Genomic DNA, 23,495 nt, shown 5'->3' with positions numbered 1-23,495 from the left:
AATGGCATGCAGAGAGGATTCTACCGCAGCGGAGGCAGCAAAACCTCTTGGCATACTTACTTTCTTCCACTAACCGCACTATAGGAGCCCCCGTATTTCTTGCGGTTTCCTATTAACTCTATGATTTCAGGGACGTAGCTGGCAAACATGGCCTGAGAAGATAGGAGACAGAAGAGAGACTAAAAAGACAGGCCAAAGGAAAGGGGGGAACTGTTCAGAGGGTGGGGGCACTAAGATCTGAAAACACAAAAGGATTAGGCCTGCAAAGGTATATATTGATACGTTGGATGATAAAAAACTAAAAGCACGAAGAGAGCAAGCTCCCAGAAATACACAAGACAAACAAACATTAGCCAACCTTGACAACTAAAGAACAAAAAAAAAATCACAGTCGAGAAAAATACAAAGGAGACAGGAATAAATAAGGTGATATCTAGTTCTTCTTGCTGAAGAAAAATAGGCAAAAGGGGGGCATGCTAGTGAAATTAAACACAGACACACATGTGCATGCACAGTTACACACAGTTTCGCAAGAGAAGATCTTTCTTTGTCATTAAAATTCAGAGGAGAATCAATGCTTTTATGAGTGACAAAAGAAAATAAACACCAAAAGATTAAAAACTACATTTTTCTATTAAAAAAAACAACACTAAAAAGCTCAAAAGGGAAATTTGGGAAATCACCTGGGAGGAGAAGATAGCAAGGAGAAACACAAATCTGCCATGTTTTGTCCAACAAACATCTAGCCTGTGGCTGGCTGGATGGGTCTTGTTATCTATGGGCACCTCATGGATGCTGCAGAAATGCTTGCATGAATGTACACATGCACGTGCACATTTATATACATTTTTAAAATGTATATGCTCTATGCATACAAAACAGAGAGAGGTGTATGCATCACTACATATAAATGTGCACACAGTGTACATACATGAAAGCTGTGTATGGATTAGGATTTTAATCACTCACTTCATAAATGGCAAAAAAAATTCTAAACTTAAAATGAGCTACTTTGAAAGACAAAATGCAGCAACTGCCAATGTGTGGCCAGAAATCCCCTCGATTTACATTAGAAGGGATGGTTTAGTGCAACATAAAGAGCTGCGTAGACTTTTAAAAAGCAAACAGTGAAATTTTCTTAGAAGAAAGGAGCAAAAATACCCCATGTGTCCGCTGCAGAATGGAGTGAGCGGTTTGCAAAACTGCACTCTGCTCACATGGGGATGTCCGCCTGGACAATACTAAGGTGCTCTCTGTCCTTTGATGTAGGGACCCTTCTCTTTAGGGCAGGCCCCAACCACAGTGTTTGTTGGAAGTTTGGGGAGGAACATAAAGGGGAAGGGGGAGCTCTTGAAACCGCAAACTGTCTCTAGAAAGTATCGACAGCTTCTACCAGAGGCAGGTGACAGCCACTGTCCTTGTAGCATACCAGATGCTGAGTTACATTGCTAAGGGGTAGACACTCTCCCTTATTAACAGCATCACTTTCTTAAGACAGTTAGGTTTGCTCCTGGCTAAATGGCTGTCCCTGACAAGGGCAATGTGCCTGGATCTATGGGACAAGTGTAATACACCAAGAATTATGCAGAAAAGTCACCATCGTGTTTGGATTTACTTAGCCTGATTGTAACATTAAGGCTTGCTTCTAGTGCAGAACACAGTCTAAAATACAAAGCTTTAAGGAAATGTATCATGGAAAATATTAACAACCATCAAAATCAACATCATAATAAAGATTTTTTTTTACCAGTCCCCCAAGGATGAAGAAGACCATGAAGAGGCGCCCAAGTGTGGTTTTTGCATAAACATCCCCATAACCAACGGTGGACATTGTGACCATGAGTAAATAGACACATTCCCAGTAGGTGAGAGCCTGGTTGTTTTGGAAATTTTCCCATGGGTCCCCTGAATTCTCCACCTAAAGCAAATGGGACAGGGGAGAAAAAAGAAAAACATGCTATTGAAGTGTATACATGCAATAAACACAGAAGCTCGGCACCCCCGAAGGCCGCTTGCTAATGCACACCACTCTCCACACGAGATGTGTGGTTCCCGGGCTGAGTTCTGTGAGTCAGGATGCAGAGCTCCTGAGCAGGACACAGAGAAAGTAGAGAAGCAGCTGCAGGAGATGTCTCCCTGGCTGATTGAGACAGAGAGGGAAAGCAAGAAGGGAAATATCTCTAGGCCTTTTCTCTTCTTCTGGTAAAATGTCGGAAGCCAGCTAAAATTCAGGGCATTGCCTCTGGCCAGGTTTTAGAGCACTGTCTTCAAGGAAAGAGCTAGAGATTCCCTCCCTGACCTTCCTCAATGGGTTTCTAAGGCCCAGATGGCCTGGCTCTGCCTCTCCCACAGAAATTCTAAACCCTTCCATAGGGGGCTGCCTCCTTCCATCAGTTTATCCAAAGAGTATATATGGGCCCTGCTTATTTCTGATTCAAACAGCATCTCTGGGATCTGGCCCTGCTCTCCCTCCTTTGCAAATTGCCAATGGTGGTCCCAGCCTTGAGGCTGCCAGAATCTTCCCAGGGGCATGGAAAGTGAGCTCATGAGAACAGCTTGCACTGGCACAGCCCGTTAGATCAAGCGCTGGCAAACTTTTTCAGTTTTGTGGGCCACACAGGTCCTGGTCAACTCTGCAGAGGCAAAACTTCAACAAATGGGTGTGGCTGGATTTGGAGAGCTTTGGCCCGAGACTGCAGTTTCCCCACTTTCCTGTCCTTCCATCATATTTGATCTGCCAACAAGGCTAGTAGGTGGGCAGGAAAGGTACTTTAGATACTCTCAGGAGAGAGGGAGCTGCAGGCCCAATTTTACTCAAATATGCCTGTGATCCACCCACAGGGCCTGTAGACAGTGGCCCCCAGGCCTCCACCTCTGCCTCTGCAAAATGTTTCCAGGGCCTGGCCTCTTTCACACATCAGTTTGTCCTCAATGTGCCATTTTCACAAAAGTTTTCTGGTGAACCTGAAGGGACTTCACTAATACCCATAGTAAGGCGGGGTCATCATCTTATTAAAGACAACTATCTCCTCCACATATGTGATTTGGGTGCTTGGTGCTTGGTTACAGCAAGAATTAGGGTGATTAAGGTTGACTTTGGCCATAAATCCCATCAGCATTAACGGCTGGGCAGGAGACTCCAGATCTGGTGACTACATGAGCCCCCATGCCCCACCCGCTGCCATCCCAGGCCTGTCTTCCTTTGGGTGATAATTACCTAAATCCCAAGTGTGGGTAGCTAAGCGTGTCCTTCTATCCCTTATGCAAATAGAGGCTCAGCCACTGGTGGTCAACTTTATCCAAAGTCTCAGAGCTAGACGAGGCTCCTTCCAGTTGTAACAGTCTATGTTTGCATGAAACACACTTCCCACAATGGCTGTGCTCTCTAAAAGCAGAGGGAAAGTCTGCCTTCGGGTGGTGCGAGGGGCTTGACTTAATACAAGGCTTTCAAAGAGTCACTAATGAAAAAGAATGAACATTTTTGAGGTACAAATCAGACAAAATAATCAAAGGTGGCTTTTCATAAGGCGGAAGTGGAGAGAAATTGAGGGATCTGAATTTGTTGTTTACTAGGAGGTGTGGGTCAAACTTCCAACCTTGTCCCCAGCCCTTTTCCAGGTGTTTGCTTAGGAAGCACTGCCATCTTGTGGCTTTCTATGGTTATTGCAGACAGAAGGAAAATCTACCAAAGCCCCTATGACAATACCAACGAGCAATGAACGGAAAAATGCAGGTTAATAGTGCAAACATTACTCACCATTTGGAACTAGTTTGGGGTAAAAAGGTTGGAAACCCAGACAATTGTGTGGTTGCTTCCCATCTTCCTGTCTACAACTGAGGTGAAGTTTCTTTCCAGCAAGATAAATTTTAGGTAATAAAATGACTCAGAGAGGGTCTTGTTGCAGGCAAGCGAGAGCAGAAGGGTTTTCAAGGTTACTCACCAAATGGATGAACCCGGCTGCAGTCAGCCACGTGCTGATAAATATGGAGAGCAGATTCACCAGCTTGATGGAATTACTGTGCAAGAGACAACAAGCAAAATCCCCACGTTACCAAGGGAAGGCCCTGCTGCCGCTGCCTTACAGGGTAACAGCACCCGCTTAGCGTGAGAGGCTGCCACATCTAACTCCCAACCATTTCTCCATTATAAGGGAATTCTGGAAGGTGGAGGAAGCTGTTAGGATGAAGGTCAGGACAGAGCCTAGAGGAACGAATTTAACTTTGGTAAAAATTAACTTTTATTTAAAAAACTCTTCAAATCTACAGAAAAGTGGAAAGAACAGTATAATGAACACTTGTATGCTCTTCATTTAGACTGACCAGTTATTAACATTTTACCACGGGTGCTTTATCTCCCTACATGCTTTTTCTCTTATCCCCCCCGCCCTTTTTCCTTCTCTTCTTCTTGCCATGTACATATATATATATATATATATATATATATATATATATATATATATGTATTTGCTAAACCATTTACCAATAAGTCAGAGACATCATGGCACAAGCCCTAAATACTTTAGCACCCAACTCCTAAGAAGAAGGGCATTGCACAGCATAATCACAACACCATTGCATGTCTGAGAAAATTAAAACATAAAAATTCAGTAATGCTATTTAATATGCAGACCTTAAATGTCTCCAGTTGCCCCAAAATTAGGTTCATTGATTTTTTTTTTTATTTTCCCCCAGACCCAAGTTTCATGCACTGCATTTGGCTGTTAGGTGGCTTAAATCCAACTGTCAGGAAACAAGGACAGAGAGTAAATATTTTAGGCTTTACAGGCCATATAGACGTTGTCACAAATACTCAACTCTGTCACTGTGGCTACTGAGCAGCTTTCGGACAACATGTACAGGAACAGATATGGCTTTGTTCCAATAAAACTTTATTTACAAAAACAGGCAGCCGGCATGGGCTATAGTTTGCCAATCCCAGCTTCAGTCTCTTTTAATGTATAATTGACACCACTCCTTTGTAATGACATTAAATTTTGTGTGAACCTAAGTTGTCTTCTATAATGTCCTATATTCTGGATCCTGTGTATTTACTTATTTCTTTTTATTTTATTTTTTATTTTCTGAGACGACGTCTCTGTCACCCAGGCTGGAGTGCAGTGGCGTGGTCTTGGCTCACTGCAACCTCTGCCTCCCAGGTTCAAGCAATTCTCCTGCCTCAGCCTCCCGAGTAGCTGGGATTACAGGCACCCGCCACCACACTGAGCTAATTTTTGTATTTTTAGTAGAGATGGAGTTTCACCATGTTGGCCAGGCTGATCTCGAACTCCTGACCTCAGGTGATCTGCCCGCCTTGGCCTCCCAAAGTGCTAGGATTACAGGTGTGATCCACCGCGCCCAGCCCAGTTTATTTTTTAAATAAATGTTATTGTGTATGTTTGAGGTTTACAACATGATATTATCTACTATCTCACATAGTTACGTTTTTGTGTGTGACAAGAGCAGCTAAAATCTACATATTTAACAAAAATCCCAAATACCATACAATTTTATTAGCAATAGTCCTCATGTTGTACATTAGACCTCTAGACTTGATCATCCTACATAGCTCCCTACTTAAGTATTTCTGTTGAGAATCTCTGCGGGGATGGCATCACATCAGGATGTCCCAGCCCAATAACTAGGTCCATTCATGTGGCTAAGGTGGAAATGCTAATGTCTCCACTGAGAGGTGCCCATTTCCCTTTGTAATGAATATGCCACCTTGAGTGAGGCCCCGAGACTGCAGGAATACCCTGCTCCCCAAAAACCTTGTACCTAATAGCGTTAGCATTCACTGGTGTTCCTTGAGTGGCTCAATTGGACCTTATGACATTTTGAGCTCCCTAAGAGCTGAGGCCTTGTCTGTCTGGATTCCAGGAGCCCTGGGTCCCTGGAGCATAGCAGGCCCCTGTGACTGCACTGAGTGCACTGGTCTCTGCCCCTGCTCTCTTTCTAAACTGCATCCTGTTCAGTCCCATTGGGGTATACCTGAACGCTGCTGTCAGCAGGTCACTTCACTGTCCAAAGCCTTCTTGTTGACTAAAGATGACATTCAAACTCTCTCCGTCCATTGTCAATACCTTGTGAAGTCCCAGTCTCTCCCACCACCACTCTTTCACATAAACTCTTGAAACTGCCATGCCAGCTAAACCTATTTACTATAGCTATTGTTTACACTATTTGCTCAACTCCAAAGCCCTTCCCATCTAGCCAAATTTCCCCATTCTTCAAAGCCCAGTTCAATCCCTACTGCTTCCTTAAAGTCATTCCACCCACCTGCAAGACAAAGTGACTTTCCCTGGCTCTCACCTCCAGCCATTCATTGGTAATTGATCCTAACTGACTTAAGATGTCTTTTGTAAAGTTTTAGGTTGCTATTTGACTTTTGTGTTCCTTGCTGCATCTTGCAGAAAAGAACTCTCTTTTCTAGCTCTTGCATTTTCCCAGTAGTGGCTTAATGCAGCCTATGGGGTTGCCCAACCCATTAGTTTTGGTCAATTCATCTCTGTTATGACTGCCCTCTCTTACCTCTCTTTTGGAGAACCAGTGATTTAAATTCTAGGCATTTAAGATCACAGTAATAGTTTCAGCTAGCTTGTTTACAGTTCTTTCCCAGTGCTCACCACATGTGCCACCATCCTAAGTGCTTTAGGATCACCTGTGCTTTATGTGTACTAAGTCATTTAACGCTCATAATGACAATCTTTCTTCTTCTATGGAACAGCACAGAGGAATCCACGGTCTTAGTTTTTCCAGAGTTGATTCTGACAGTTCATGGAAAGAATAAACAGATACTTTCAACTTTGTGGGTGAGACTGATCTTTCAAAATGTGTGGAACAACTTTATTCTGGCTCGAAAACTTGGAAAAACAGCCAAAATGTCCATTCTGTCTCTCTTGGTCATTTCTAGAGTTACCAGATTATAATAATTGCCAATATTTATTGAGCCCTTATTATGTGTTAGATGTTGTGTTGAGCAGAATTCTCTCCTGCCTCTACCTTGTAAGTCCTCTAAGGTGTGCTCCCGCATTGGAGGGTAAGAAATAGATGAAGAACTGATAGCCGGCGGCAAAGGGAGGGCTCTTAGGGAGGTGTGTGTTGTTCATTTTCTCAGGGTATCGTTAAATACCAAGTGGCTTCACTTACATACTCCTGGATTCTTGAGACCTGAACACAGCAGTGCCCCACCAACAACCATATGGAGTCCTCTTGAGATATTAAACCTATTTGGAGTCTGAGCCTCCTGGTGCTTTGGAAAAATGACCTAAATATGGTGATTATTATACTCTAAATGATGGTTACAGTGATATTAGTAGTGTGTTAGGGAGCTCTTGCCATATGCAGAACATTTAATCATTGTTGCTAAAACAGTCCATGTTTAGCTCTGAAATCTGATTATTTTTATGACATCAGTATTATCACAGATCCCTAGGTTTAGGAATTTGCTTTCTAAATGCAACTCTATGACCACACATCTGAAAGCTACAAGCAAAAGATGCAAGGTTAACCCCTGGTGGGCATTCTCTATACTCTGAAATGTGAACCTTGCCAGGTTAAGTAGGGCTCATTGGGAAGAAAGAGTGGGGCACGCCAGGAGCAGGGGTGTGTGCTCTGCATAGCAAAGGTTATATATCTCTGTGTGGAGATAGTCATAGCCTTCCTGGTCAAGCCCAGGGATCTGGGCCAAACATGAAGCTACCAGTGGTTAGAATGATTTGAACCATTCAGATTCTAGCCTGCTTCCTAAGCTTTGAGGGAGATTATGATCTTATCATGAACACCTCATACAACTAAAGTAAATCATTCTCATGTTGCCAATACAATTCCTGAGTCTCCATCCCATGAGTTCTAATTCACATCGATGGACACAGTGAATCATGACAGGTCAGGCACAGGATTCTTGTAGATTAGAGACCTCTTCCAAGAAACTGTGGATGCTGCAAGAGAAGGTCTGGCTCCAGAGATTACAGCTGTAAACCCAGAGCTTCTGGGGCCTCCTTTGTCCTCTATATGTTTAACAAGACATGTTTCAGTTAACACAGAAAATGCCATGCACTTTGTACAAAGAAGTGCACATTTATCCCTGTTATGCTTGTCTCTAATTTTTCTCTTTGTTTCTCGTACTGCCAGGTGCTGCTGGCCTTGTTTTGTTTTACTGCTCTCTTTGCTGGACAGATGTAAAATACCCACTCCCTAAAAAGTTAACTGGACTGCACCACACTAACATAAATGGTCTGAATGATAATATGAGTGGAGCAAAGTTAAATTCTGCCAATTCAATCCCTTAATTATCTCTAGATCTCTTCTTCTTTCTCTGCCCCAATTTGCACTGCCTAAGGCCATGCCCTAATACCTCTTCCCTGGACTACTGCCTCCTAATTGGTCTTATGGTCTATGAGGTCTTTGATGCTTCAACCCCATTCTCTCTACAACTGCTGGAATAGTGGATCTTTCTAAAATGTCAGTCTAACCACATTTCCTCTCCTGATTAAAATCCTTCAACAGCTCTCCTTTGTTCTCAGTAAAGTCCATGAATCTAAGAACCTGCATGATTTGGCCTCTCCCTGCATATCTCTTGCAGTCTCCATATAGAACACTCTTCTTTACAAACTTTATCTTGGAGCTACTTCTAAGTTCATGCGAGTGGTAATGTTTTAGTTTCAAAAACACCTCCCAAAACCATATTGGTTAGGTACATGATGACTCATGCATATCATGGAATGCTATGTGAGAAACAAAAGGTGACATAGTAGATGTAATAGTTATCTCAAAGTAGTGTGATGTGGAGGCAATTTTACTTTATCCTTTATGATTTTGTGTGTTGTTGCAATGTTTACCATGAATATATTTTAAAAATTAGAGGAAACAGGCTGGGCACAGTGGCTCACACCTGTAATCCCAGCACTTTGGGAGGCCAAAGTGGGCAGATCACCTGAGGTCAAAAGTTCGAGACCAGCGTGGCCAACATGGTGAAACCCTGTGTCTACTAAAAATACAAAAAGTAGCCAGGTGTGGTGGCAGGCTCCTGTAATCCCAGCTACTTGGGAGGCTGAGGCAGGAGAATGGCTTGAACCCAGGAGACGGAGTTTGCAGTGAGCTGAGATCACGCCCAGCCTGGACAACAGAGTGAGAGTCTATCTCAAAAAAAAAAAGTAAGAAAAGAAAAATTAGAGGAAACAATAAGGAAATTCCCATTTTGGAAAAAATTGCTGAGTGATCCATGTTTTAGTCATCAATATTTACCACAGTCAATGAGATGTGGAAATACAGCCTTTAAACACAGCTGCTGACTTTCCTCTGACAGTAGAATAAGTGTTCTAGCACCTGTGTGTTAGATCGCCAGTTTGCAGGGCAATTGAGAAACTGCCAAAACCTCAGATAGTGAGAGGGAGTCTCCTTGTCTCCCCTTTAATTGGCCCGTTTCAGGCTATGGAGTATTCTAGGCCCCCTGTGGGCTTGCAGTTTGGGAAAGGGCCCTGATGCTGGTCACATAACTGTGATTTGCCCATTTCATCCTATGCACTTTAATTTTCCTTCTGCTGCCTTCTTAATTCTTTATAAATCTTTCTGCCCACATTATGCTTCTCTGCCTTGTTTTTTTCAGCTCTTGGCCCAGTGAGGCAGCCAAACTACTGGAAATGAAACAGCAACTCCAAATCATTATTTCAAATCACATTGCAAAGCCTTCATCCCTGCCTAATGCCACAGATTGGCAAGAATTCACCGCCAAAAAGAGACAGACAAAATCTCCCTAAAGACAATTACATGGGTCCCCCAACCCACCCTCCTGGAAGGACCGCTATGAAAGCAGCAGAGTATGGAAGAGTCACAGGGGAACCACTCAAAAGTCCAAAACCCTTCAAAAGCCAAGGCTGCACTTTCTCTGGGACAGAACTTTGGGATCCACACTTGGGGATGCCCAAAAGGAAGGAGCCAAGATTAGCCAGGCCGGCACCTGTAGAGAGAATGGCCTCAGAGAGTTGTCCTAAAGCTTCTAGATTTCTTACAATTACATGACATTTGCTTCTGTGCCTGGTGACCTGGCCTTTCCTACCCTCTTAACCTCATCCTCCTCTTTCCATCACAGAACGCTTAATGTCCAGGAGTGCAGAATTACCCAAAGTTTCCCCAAGTGCTATGCTCTCACACCAGTGTGCTGTTAGCAGCTTCCTTGATTAGAAGTCAACCCCCACCCTACCCGTCACGTGCCCAGCCCCACGAGGATGACACTTAAGTTTTCTACAAGGCTTACCTAAAAGTAACCTTCTCCTCGAAAAGATCCTTGACTGCCCCACAACTCAGGCTAAGCCCAGCTTAGTTACTCCCCTCTCAATCCCTGGGCATGCTGACATCAGCATTAACCACACCGTCAGGCAGCCTGGCCCCCTACGCAGCAAGTTCTCTGACAGCAGGACTCCTAGCACCCACCTTGCTGCTGATACCAACGGGTGCTCACTCCAGGCTTGCTGAATTATCTCAAACATCTGGTTATGACCATAAGTGAAGGGAACTCTGAAAACCCAGGTTGTGGGTTTGTGGTGAAAAGCACCCTCTAACAACAAGAGTTTCATATAGTGGGAAGTGGGGTGCTGGAGAAAGGCTGTTTTGGGGCCCAGATGGCAGATGCCCAGCCAGCCTTCCACCCCGTAACTCTTCCCTAGGGCCGTTCTCTCCCTCGTCCCCTGGCTGGCTGCTTCAGCTTCCCGGCTCTGCACTGAGAGAGGAGGCACTGAGTGCAGTTGGCAGGTGAGCTGACCACCAGGGATGCCACAGCCACTTCCCGCATCCAAAGGAAAGAGAGGTGAGTGTCCTAGCAGGAGGTCAGAAAAAGATATTCAGATGGTCCATCATTTTCTCAAGTTCTAAAATGGTCCAGGGAGTTGACAGTATTCTTCAGAGCGATGGAACCTTCTAAAAATGCTGGCATCAGAGAATAAAAATCCCCCTAACATATGATGTAATTGTGAAACAGGGAGAGACAGACACTACCCGATGTTAGAGAGTGTCACAAAGCACCATCCCTACCAAAAAAATAAGTGTCTCTTAAGGACAAGGCTCTATGCTTGGTGCTGGGTACTCATGCATTCCACCTTTAAAACACAGTCTAGTGGAGTGAATCTGACATAGGTAAATATTGGAGAGATGCTAGCCTCATTGATCATTTACATTTCAAAAGTAATGTGATTCTAGCACGTAGAAGAATAATTAAACGGCAGAAATCAAGGTTATTGACACTCAGACAAATATGAAGAAATACAATATTCACTGTATGTGAATAATATTACATTATTGCTAATAAATAGAGGACTGATGAATTCTTATCTCAGGATAGTGAACAGTAAAAGGCAGGAGGACATACTGTTAAAGACTTCGGTGCCATTGGATTCTCTTTTTCTTTTCAACTTGGCTAATAGAAAGTGAATTTGACCTCACAGTCACACAGATGAGCAGTCAGAGAGAGGAAACCAATTTGGAATTAAAGCAAAATAAAATAAACAAGCAAAAAAAACACTAACACCCAAGGAGTAAAGCCAATCATAGGTTGAATTTGTTGGCTGTGTCAGGTTCATTCAGGAAGCTGGGTCCCAGCCTGTGTTACCAGGAAAATGATGCTGAATCTAATCCTCAAAACTACAGATATATTAATTACAAATCACGAAATATGGAGGTGTCCTGTTTTTAATCATTTATCAAATGCATGAAGGGCAAGCAAAGAGGAAATGGAACATTAGAAGTGAGCTTCTTAGAGTGTAATTTCCTAGAAGAGAAATTTATGGCCTGTACTCATTCTCCATTAGAGCACATCTAACCTCTTTTATTAGTTTATTCATCAGGACAGCCCTGGTTTCAGGACAGCTCTGCAAGCCGGCAGGTCATCAGGAAAGGGATCCTCTGGGGGCTTTTCCTCCTGGTCCAGTTGTGTTTTCCAGATCATAACGCAGTTAACAGAAGTATTCATGGTGCATTCGGCAGGAGGTTTGTAGGTTTTCCCCCAAAAGGCAATTCACAGAGCAAGCCCCAAGGGCTATATGGATATAAAGTGAACATCTAAAATGTGCTTTGAAATGAAATGATTTTCTGTTTGCTGTATGAGGTTTGTGATTGCCTCTCACAGCATTGCTTCTATTGCCTTTACGACTGGGTTCAATTTCTTATTTAGTGATGTAATAAAGGGGCGATTTAGAATCTGGCAGCAAGGACTTCCCAATCAATGAGCAAATCTATCCCTCATTCACTGTGCATCTCTCCCCTTGACACCGTGGCTCTTATCTGGGCAACCCCACTGGGCACACAGACATCAGCTATGTGTCCCTAAAATTGTCCCTACTTCCCCGCATGCACAGCTATTTCTTTCTTTTCACCACATAGTTCCCTGGCCCTGCAGAAGAGAGCAACTCAAACCCTACTCTGGGTTTTCTCTCCTTCTCTGTGTTAGATCACTCTTTCTGTGAATAATATAACGATTAATAATGTCATTGTGATGAAAGCAAGCACACCTGATATTTGCAACTTGGCATAGGGTAGTGGAATGAAAAAAACATGACGAAGAACATCTTACCTTGTTTTAAGAATATTCAGAAACTGCAAAATTTCTGAAAACTGTATCAGTCTCAGAGCTCTTAAAAATCTCAAACCTGGAAAAAAGAATGAAATAGAGATGCATTATTTTCAATGCGTGATTTTAATGTTCACAGTCTGCCGTTTGATTTACAGTTCCCAAGGGTCGAAGGGATGGGAAATTCTTGCAGAAGATAAACCAGCTGGTACCTCGGACATATTCCTTCATTCTGATTCTTGACTGGTTTAATCTCAACTGGGAAATGGACTTTCTCTTTATAAAGGTGGCCTGTTCGGAACCTCTTCAGAGGAAGGGCTCATGGGGAGAAGCCAGGTTAATGAGACTTTTCATTTGGTGATCTCTGATTGAAAGCACTGTTTCTAAGTTACCTAGTTATCTGGCAGTATTTTGTCTCTGAAAAATCCTAGGAATTGTGATAGCTCAGGGTAACCCTTGTGCTAAGAGCAGATTGAGAATAAATCGGATAACCTTATGTCTTTGATGGATTTTATTTTTTATCTTTATCTTCAGCCCTGATAAAATGAAGAGTACAGCTCACAGTGTTATCTGTTTTCTACAAACTTCTATATTTTCCTCCCAATTAAAAAAAAAAGATCAGTGAGATATCGCACCCCACAACTTCAGAATTCAAAATTTATATAATTCCCCTTTTATTAAGTGTTAAGATAAATGGTTTGTCCTTTCTAAATCAACAACCTCTCTTGAATGGGAAAGAAGCATCAGCGTTTAGGTGGCAGAAGAGAGATGGAGAAGGAAAACACATCAAGGACATTTTAAAAATGCAAATTATTATGTTTTAATAGCTAAGAGTGAATTATATTTCTGTTCAGGTGACATTCATGAGTCAAAACATTCAGAGTCAGTCCTGGGCTATAACAATTTGGCTATCGTGCAAGGGAATTACTTACAAAATGCTGGTTTGTCACCGCTTTGAGACATATTGAATGTCACACCCACTCCCAAGGGGATTTTCTTTTGCAGACTTTCTAGAAGCATTTGATTAAGCACCGCCACGTGCCAAAGGCAGTGCGAAGCCCTCCAGTGCACTGAGTTGACAGACAACTCCACGCCCGTGGGTGGGGCTTTGTTTTCCCACACCTGTGAGCCAGTAAAGGGCAGCCTAGGTCACAGTGGTGGGAAGAAATCCTTACTACCTCCTACTTGAACAAGGAGTACACTAACTGCGCCCAACATGGAGCTGTTTAGGTAATAAGGGAAAATTAACTTAAAGTTCATGGGGTGGGGGAAAATCTGACTGTACAAGGAAAGAGGGAGAAAAGGATTGGCTCAAAAAAAAAATTTCTCATCTGAAAAGGATTAACCATCATGAACAGAAGACTTTTTCTGAAAACATTCTCCTTCTATGCTAAATAATACTTATATAACTTTTATTAAATAATTGCAGAGATGAGACAGGATGTTGATGAAATAAAAAGGCTCACGGCCAAAAGCACAGTCGTAACTGAGCTGATGAAAGGCTGACTTAGCACTGCTGAAAACCGACCACGGCGCAGAGTACAAAACTAAGAAGTCATCTCAGAAAGCAGAGAAAATAAGAGAAAGGGAGAAAAAAAAAAGATGAAACTTCAGAAAATAGAAACACAGCAGAGATCACAGAGATCCAACCCATGGATAAAATATGTTCCAAAGGGAAGTCAAAACATCACATTGATCATAAGCAAAGGCCAGGACATAACAGAAAAGAACTTTTGAGATACGAAAAAATGACTGGAGACTAAAAGATAAAATGAAGGATCAGTTCTTAGAGACCAATGCCAAGAAGCATCTGGCTTTTCATTTTCACATTTCAAGTATTAAAATCAAGCAATAAAAATAAACCACCAGTGTTGATGGGGTTATTTACCATTAATGTAACTAAGATAATTATATTTAACAATAAGTGTTAAATGGAAATTGGGCAATTTTCAGAATTTTTAGACAAACAGAATCTGACCCAAGGTTTTTATACCCAGTCAAGTGGTTGTTCAAGAATAAAAGTAACAAAAAAATTTTCAAATTTTAAGGTCTCAAAAAATACATTGTTTGTTCAGTGTGCGCATAAAGTTTCCGAAGAGGTTCACAAGACTTGCTAAATCAGAATGGGAGGGGGCAAGGGCTGGAAATTAAATTTATAACAGACTCTACTGCTGGTCCTAACCTTCCAGCCCAACCTAGACTGTTATCTCCTACCAGTATCACTGTCGCATATTGCTGAGCTAAAACAACAAATGTAGAAACGTGGAGTAGAAGGCGACTGGCAGCACTGAAACTATGGAAGATAACAACACTCTTCCATGTTACTCGAGGGATACATTCCAAGACCTCCCAGTGGATGCCTGAAACCTCAGATAGTGCCAAATCCTATATGTATTATATACACACACCTATGGTAAATTTTAACTTACAAATTAGCACAGGAAGGGATTAACAATGGCAATAATAAAATAGAACAATTATGACAATATGTACCAGCATCACTATACTTGCGCTTTGGGGCCATTATTAAGTAAAATAAGGGTTAGTTGAACACAGGTAACATGGGTTACAGCAAGACATGGGTCTGCCCACTGAAGGGCACTGAGAGACTAATGGCCAGGGAGTGCAGATGGCATGAATGTGCCAGACGAAGGGAGAATTCTTGTCCCAGTTGGGACCAAGCAGGACAGCATGCAACTTAAAACTTATGAATTGTTTATTTCTAGAATTTTCTATTTAATATTTTCAGACTACAGTTGCCTGGGGGTAACTGAAACCTCAGGAAGCAAAACCATAGATAAGAGGCACTCCTGTAGAAATACACGCTAGCAATATATTAGCCGCTTAGGGTTTAATCCTGAACATTCTGTGTGTGCATAGATATGTTTTTATTTATGAAACTAAAAATAGAATACAAACAACCTGAACTTCAAACTGGATTTCTTCTTTTTATCTTTAAACGATGGTGTTTGTATCATATATCCATTGCTGATCGGCAGCTTGCCACATTTGAGTGAGTTACACAAATATAGTAGAATAAAAGCTTTTCTTTTAATTAAGGTGCATGAAAGTAAGGGCAGGAAAGAAATGAATGCAGAGGCCACAGGGTCCTATACTCTTGCTAGACACAAACTACAGATCTAGCTCTGAGCACCTTCTTAACAAAAGAAAGCAGGGAGACAGGATAAGATTAATAGTGTATACATATGAGAGAAAAACAAACGGGCTTGCAGGAGAATCATTTATTTTTCCCAACGTGGAGACCAGAGGGAAATGTCTCCTTGCAAAAGGGACCCAGGGTGATGCAGGAGCAAGACCGCTGTGAGCTGAACAAGGGTGGCCTTTGCTTATTTGACTGCCTCATACTGGGCATTTTTATGGCACTGAGTTTCATTAACGCAAATGAGTCAATGAAGTTCTCCATAGGTTAAAAAAGCCAATCTACATTTTATCCTCAGATCAAGCCAGACTATCTGGAGAAATGGTTGGTCTTTCAGGAATCATTCACAATAGCTTCTGTATTAGTCCGTTCTCACTCTGCTAATAAAGACATACCCGAGACTGGGTAATTTATAAAGGAAAGAGGTTTAATTGATTCAGTTCCACAGGTCTGAAGAAGCCTCAGGAAACTTACAGTCATGGCAGAAGGGGAAGCAAACACATCCTACTTCATATGGTGGCAGGAAGGAGAAGTGTTGAGCATAAGAGGGAAAAGCCCCTTATAAAACCATCAGATCTCGTGAGAACTCACTCACTATCACGAGAACAGCAGCATGGGGGTAACTGCCCCCATGATTCAATTACCTTCCACAGGGTCCCTCCTACAACATGTGGGTATTATGGGAACTACAATTCAAGATGAGATTTGGGTAGGGACACACCAAACCATATCAGCTTCCTAACTCTTTCTGCCCTGGACCCCTTGTGGTCTCTGCTCAGAAGCCTCCAGTGCCCCCCATTTCACACAGAGTAAAAGTCAAAGTCCTTCAAAGGCCTAAAGCAACAGCACCCCACCACCAGCACTATCTCCTTTTGGATATGAGGGCTTCCTACTGCCACTCCTACTACTGTCCGCTGACGTGGCAGATATCTTCAGTGACCCTTGAACACACAGGCATGCTAGTGCCCCAGGGCCTCTGCACATGCAGCCTCTCTGCCTGGAATGCTGTTTGCCAGATGCCCATATGGCATACTCCCTCACCTCCTTCGGGTTCTCACTCAATGTCCCTTGATCAGCATGACTTTCCCTAGCTACCCTACCTAAACATGCAACTCCTCCCACACCACCCGTGCAACTCCCTATCCTCTTTCCTGCTTCACTTTTCTCCTCAGCATGAAGCACTAGCACCTCGGTTATGTGGTTACTTTCTGTCTCCCTCTCTGTAGCATCAGCTCTACAAGGGGAGGGGCTGATGTCTGTTTTGTTCAGGGCTATATTTCCAACATTGAACATACTGTCTGGCATAAGGTGAAGGCTCAATAAATCCTTGTTTGAACTGAATGAGTGAATCAAAGCTTTGAGAAAGAATTAGATGGCGGAGTTAAAGGTTAGATAATCCACATTCAGAATTCTGAGACTATACGTTGCCTACTAAAGGGAAAAGCCACAAGCCCTGCAGGGTCCCCTGAGAGAGGTCAGGGCTGCACTCTTGGGAAGTAGAAAGTAGCCTCATCAGGGAAAAGCCTTAACCAATGACCACTCTGGCTATACCCAGAAAGAGCCCAGAAGACTACAGACGTGACTTCAGGCTAAGAGAGGAGACCAAGATAAGAGAGGTGAGAGAGGGAACTCTTTGATGACAGTTATTCATCTTCTCTATTTTATAATATTTTTATTATTTTTATTTTATAAAATCTCTGAAATAAATGATTTTCTAAGGCAACACAAAATAGCTGTAATAGAGTTGTGAAGAAGAAAATGTGTATGTACCAAAAGCCAGGAATTACATGCCCTCCCCAAAAGTTTCCAGGTTCAGAGAGTTTTACAAGTGAGTTTTTTACAGTTTCAAAAAATAGTAAACTTCTCTATCTATTCTCTATTATATGACCAAGTCTTAAAAATGGACTTATCTGTGTTTTTCCACGCTCTGTATTGGTTTAGAAAGTTGGCATTACCTCGACACAAGTTCCCCATGCATTTTTTTTTTTAAATAGCAAGCTTATCACACTAATGACTAACAACAATAATCCTAAATAAAATACTAGGGTATCATATCCAGCACTGCATTAAATGAATAAAAGACATGAGCTATAGCGGATGCTGTAGGGTACACCCAGATCCCCTCTTCAGGGACCTTATTTGTCCCGGGCTCTTGAAGAGTGACCTGCTAAAGGCTCAGAGCTAGTCCCTTCATGAGAACTGCCCTCTGCTACAAGGAGCTGCCTCACCTGGGGCTACATCCCTGTCAGTGGTGGTGCCCCCGACCACACACACACACACAAAGCCTGGCTGATGTAGGGACAAAGGTCAGCTGCCTTGACTCAATTTGGGATAACTCTGAAGGACCATCTAGTGGCACTGTTTCCTGTGGGATGGGCTGAGGCTTCCCAGGCAGCTACACCCAGCCTGAGTTCTCCACCCTTATTCCCTCACAGGCATGGGCATTAAATCCTACCCTGGTGATCTGCATACCGGAAGACAGAGCATTCTAAGAGTCCATGTGGGTATACTGGAGGCACTCAGTAAATGGTAATTTCATCATATGAAGGTGGAGAATTACAATAGCATAGGAGTGTACACACGCCACAGAAAAGTCATCAAGATGGACCAGAAAGACACACAAACACACACACACACACACACACAGAGTACATATAGTGTTACTGTTATTTTAAATTACTGGTGAAATGATGATGTTGACAATGACATCAATCTACTATTATTGATGATATCTAGTATATTTAATTACTTACACACACTGAAACTTCTTTTTTAAAAAATACGTACCACAGAAGAAAATAGCTAAGGAGAAACAAATGAGACAGTGTATCCAGCATGGTTTGAAAGCAACAGAGCCAGGTTTTACCCCAAATGTGACAAACTCCACAAAGCCCAAGCTTCTAGCCACTGCCCTGTACAGACTTCAGCCAGTCATTTCCAATTCAGACATTAGGACTCAAGCACACACTTTCAAGACTTGTGATACGCCTTGCCAACTTGTCCTCACAATTTGCATTCCCTTCAGTATGCAAATGATCTTTTGCCTGTATTCCCACTGGATTGAGTACTGTGATAGAGAAAATAGGAAGGAAGGAAGGAAGGAAGGAAGGCAAGAAGGGAGAGAAGAAGAGAAGGCAGGAAGACAGGAGGGGAAGGAGAGAGGGAAGGAGGGTAAGAATCCCAATATGAGGTCGGGCATGGTGGCTCATGCCTGTAATCCCAACACTTTGGGAGACTGAGGTGGACTGATCACTTGAGGTCAGGAGTTCGAGACCAGCCTGGCCAACATGGTAAAACCCTGTCTCTACTAAAAATACAAAAAATTAACCAGGTGTGGTAGTATGTGCCTGTAATCCGAGCTACTTGGGAGGCTGAGGCAGGAGAATCACTTGAACCTGGGAGGTGGAAGTTGCAGTGAGCTGAGATCTCACCACTGCACTGAAGCCTGGGGTAAAGAGTGAGAGTCTGTCTCAAAAAAATTAAAAATTAAGAAATTTAAAAAAATTTTTTTAAATTAAAAAAAAAATCCTGATTTCATAGACCCCAAATAAGAGCTCATGGCTGTTTTATTTTGCTTTTCTATCTTAACAAATGAAGCTAATTATTTTTTCATATACTTATTAGTCATTTTATTTTCTTCTTTAAAGTCTGCCTGTGTATTTATCTTATTTGCAGTAATATAATTGTGTTCTTATATAAAGAAGATTTTGTATACCATATATTATCTCCCACAGTTCGTCATTCTTCTCAATTTGGCTTAAAGTATTTTTCCTACTGCCAAATTTTACTTAAGGTGGATTTGTTTCCCCCTGAATTCTAAAATATATCAATCTTTCCACCACGTTCCCTTTTTTTTTAATATCCAAAAAAAGGCCATCCCCATCATACAGATTTTTTTTTTTTTTTTTTACTGCATCTATATTTTTTTTCTTTGTACTTTTAGGGCACTGGTTCTGGACTTTGACTGTACTTTAAATCACCTGGGAAACTTTCAGAATTGTTGACACCTGGGTCTCAGCACCCCCCCTACCTGCATTCTGATTTAATGGGCGTGGGGTACATTCAAGCAGAGGGAGTTTTAAGGCTCCGGAGTGATTCTAATGAGCCATCCAGGTTGAGAAGCATTGCAAACTTTTTCTGTAAATGAACATACAGTAAATATTAATAAATATTTTAGGTTGAGAAGCATTGCAAACTTTTTCTGTAAATGAACATATAGTAAATATTAATAAATATTTTAGGCTGTCACAATGACTCAACTTTGCTGTAAATAATAGGAAAACAAATAGGTATGACCATATTCCAGTGAAATGTTACTCGTATAAATAGGCCATGGGCACTAATTTGCTACACTTGCTTTGGAGGCATGGGATTCAAATCCATTGTGCACATGAATCACCTGGCATTTGTAAACATCCAGATTCTGACTCAGTGGGTCTCAGATGGGACCTGATACTCTGCATTTCTAACAAGCTCTAAGCTGTTGTCAATGCTGTTGGTCAGAAGACCACACTTTGGGAAAACAAGGCTGCAAGGCAGCGGTCCCCAGATTTCTCTGCCATTGCAATCACCTGAGGATTTTAAAGAAATACTGAGGCCTGCTTCCCACCAGATTCAATGGGTCTGGGATACAAGCTGGGCATCAGAATTTTTATAAATTCTGATTCAAGTGTGCAGCCAAGTTTGGGAACCAGTGGTTCAGAATATATTTTCTTTTCTCTAACCTTTAATTTGTTAATCCGTTTTGATGTATTTATTTATTTTAGTTAATAGTGAGCCAAAAGGACCAAGCTTTATTTTTCTAATCAAGAAGATTCTAATGTACAGCCAGATGATGGATGATGATGAGTTCAGTGTACAGCCAAGTTTGGGAATCACTGCTTTAGAGTATCTTTTATCTTCTTTTTTTAATCTCTAACTTGTTAATCCATCTTGATGTATTTATTTATTTTGGCTAGTAGTATGCCAAAAGGAGAACGCTTTATTTTTTCTCCAAATAGCAAATTTCCGTTAACCCGAGTAATCACTTGAGTAATTTAAAACCAGTAATCTACCCTCTAAGCACACTACCAGTCTATTTAAATCAATTTTAAAGAACATACTGGCTAACTAGAAGTTAAATCAATAATACAATAAGAGATTATTTATAAAACAAAGCATTCAGCTTAAGATTTTTGGGGAAAAGTAGTCCTGACAATAGGAGAAAGCTGATTTTTTAGTTTAGTGTTTATGACTAAATAACCAGAAAACCAATAAATACAAAAAAATTTTTAAAAATCTGTAGAATTTTATGGGAGCAAACAACAGCAACAAGAAAACAAAATAAAGTTCTGGCTGATCCAATAAAAAAAGAAAAAAAATTATCCACAATGATATTCTAATAAATCTGTGAAAAACCTCAGTGAGAGGGATGACTTTCTGAAAAATATAAACTTTGAAACTTGACACACACAAAAAAGAAATCCATTATAGGATAACAATTGAGATACAAATTGAAATATATAGTAACAGCTTCCCTTAAAGACTCTGCACCCATATATAATTTATGATTAAATTATTGTACATACATTTCATTAAAATTCTAAACTGTTCCATAATACAAAACGAGATCTAAAGCTACTAACTTATATTATAAAATAAACATAAACTGAGGACCAAAAACTGACTCTCAAAGCACAAAAATAAAGTAGAAATGGCCCTCAACTTACAATGGTTCAACTTACGATTTTCTGACTTTTCAGTGGTGCAAAAGTGATACCTATTCACCAGAAACCATACTTTAAGTATTCACACAACCATTCTGTTTTTCACTTTCAGTACAGTATTCAATAAATTACACTAAATTTTCAGCACTTTATTATAAAATATGCTTTGTGTTAGATGATTTTGCCCAACTGTAGGTAATGTAAGTGTTCTGAGCATGTTTAAGATAGGGTAGGCTCAGCTATGATGTTTGGTAGGTGAGGGGTATTAAATGCATTCTCAAACTTAAAACATTTTCAGTTTATGATGGGCTTGTGAGGACGTAACTCCATGGTTAAGTTGAGAAGCATCTGTATTCTAATATCACTAAGATCACAGATGCCAAAATTCTGTATATAATACCAACATAAATTATTCATCAATGAATTAAAATGATAATCCAGAGCATTCTAGTTAAACATAGCAGATGGATCACAATGGTTTATGTCTGCCCCCTCTCAAAACTTCACTAAAGTAATACAAATGTTGAGGGGGTAGGAAACAGCAGAATCCCACAAGAATAAAAAGAATGGAAGAGCAGATTACAACACAGAAGAGACAAACACAAAACGTGGGTAGATACTCTGTTAGAAACTGACTTGGCATACATATATATGTATTTATTTATATTTATATAAACATATACATATATTTTCCATGTATATATTTCCATAATGAGAAAGAAAGACATATACACACACATATGTATATCTCCACAATGATAAACAGAATATTAAAAATGTCTTTGGTCAATACATAAAGACTGAGGTTGATGGGGGGTGGGTGGGATGCAGAGATCACAGTGAAGAAGAAAACAACCATCCAAAAGGTGAAATGAAGTGGCTGACCCTGGGAAGAGGGAGGCTGTGACAATAACACTGATTGACTGGGGTGCCAAAGAGGAGTAGTCAGTACATGGCAGCAAGTACATACACTTCAGGTGTTAAAATAGAGCAATATCCTGAGTAAACTGTAACTCTTGGAAGAAACATACTGTCTCTACAGCTGTAAGACCAGTTACCGAATAGAAACACACCGTAGCATATCTCAGTACTCCCCAGACAAACTGCAACACACAAAGACAGCATTCACATATAGGCTAAGAGAAAATCTCAAATGCAAAGATAAGCACAAAACAGGCCAAGCACGGTGGCTCACGCCCGTCATCTCAGAACTTTGGAAGGCTGAGCAAGACTCCATCTCCAAACAAAAAAACACTGTCAAGTACACCTACATATATATAACCACATGGATGAATCACACAGGCGTAACATTGAGAGAACGAGGCCTGACACAGAGTCATTCTATATGACCCAGTTATATGAAGTTCAAAACTGGGCAAAACTGATATATGGTCAGGAAAGTGGTTACCTTTGTGGGGTGTAGTGACTAGAAGGTTGCCAGGCGAAGGGACTAGGGGGTGACGGGCAATAATGACTGTTTCTTGAGCTGAGCGTTGGCTTCTCAAATGCATTCCCTTCGTGAAAATTTATCCAGCTGTTGCCAGGCACGGTGGCTCACACCTGTAATCCTAGCACTTTGGGAGGCTGAGGCAGGTGGATCACTTGAGGTCAGGAGTTCAAGACCAGCCTGGCCAATGTGATGAAACCCCATCTCTACTAAAAATTCAAAAATTAGCTGGGCATGGAGGCAGCCACCTGTAATCCCAGCTACTTGGGAGGCTGAGGCAGGAGAATCGCTTGAACCCGGGAGGCAGGGGTTGCAGTGAGCTGAGATCATGCCACTGCACTCCAACCTGGACAACAGAGCAAGACTCGGTCTCAAAAAAAAAAAAAAAAAAAAAAGAAAAGGAAAGAAAAGAACTAAAGAATTGTCAAACATTTGAGGAAAGGCAACTTTCCTTCAAGAAATGCACATATTACACTTCAGGCCAACTGACCCTTAAGGATACAACATTAACAAAGCATTAAACAAAAACTGCTTTAGAAAAGCATTTGAAAAATATAAAGAGTTGTGAAAAACTATCGCAACTCAAAAAATCAACTAAATATCTTAGCAATTAAAATTTTGAACATC

At 41.4% G+C, this 23,495-nt stretch overlaps 1 protein-coding gene and 1 long non-coding RNA gene across 13 annotated transcripts in view; one reads left to right on the top strand and one right to left on the bottom strand.

The window, feature by feature from the left end:
* KCNMA1 (potassium calcium-activated channel subfamily M alpha 1) overlaps window positions 1–23,495 on the bottom strand; it is an 838,033-nt gene that overhangs the window by 235,713 nt on the left and 578,825 nt on the right. For 11 of the 12 annotated variants that reach the window (XM_063727600.1, XM_054522410.2, XM_054522412.2 and 8 more), the window contains exons 6-9: window positions 12,560–12,635; window positions 3,942–4,017; window positions 1,748–1,918; window positions 61–152 (exon numbers count right to left, since the gene is read on the bottom strand). In XM_063727600.1, the coding sequence (XP_063583670.1) occupies window positions 61–152; window positions 1,748–1,918; window positions 3,942–4,017; window positions 12,560–12,635 (415 nt within the window). The remainder of the gene's footprint in view (window positions 1–60; window positions 153–1,747; window positions 1,919–3,941; window positions 4,018–12,559; window positions 12,636–23,495) is intronic. The other variant, XM_054522413.2, reaches the window with a different exon arrangement.
* LOC129048264 (uncharacterized) lies at window positions 12,214–14,429 on the top strand. Its single transcript, XR_008510468.2, has 3 exons — window positions 12,214–12,892; window positions 13,562–13,786; window positions 13,986–14,429. It is a non-coding gene; the product is annotated as an uncharacterized LOC129048264 (long non-coding RNA).

This window comes from Pongo abelii, chromosome 8 (assembly GCF_028885655.2).
Source record: "Pongo abelii isolate AG06213 chromosome 8, NHGRI_mPonAbe1-v2.0_pri, whole genome shotgun sequence".
Classification (NCBI taxonomy): domain Eukaryota; kingdom Metazoa; phylum Chordata; class Mammalia; order Primates; family Hominidae; genus Pongo; species Pongo abelii.
This window is presented reverse-complemented; position numbering and strand designations above follow the sequence as displayed.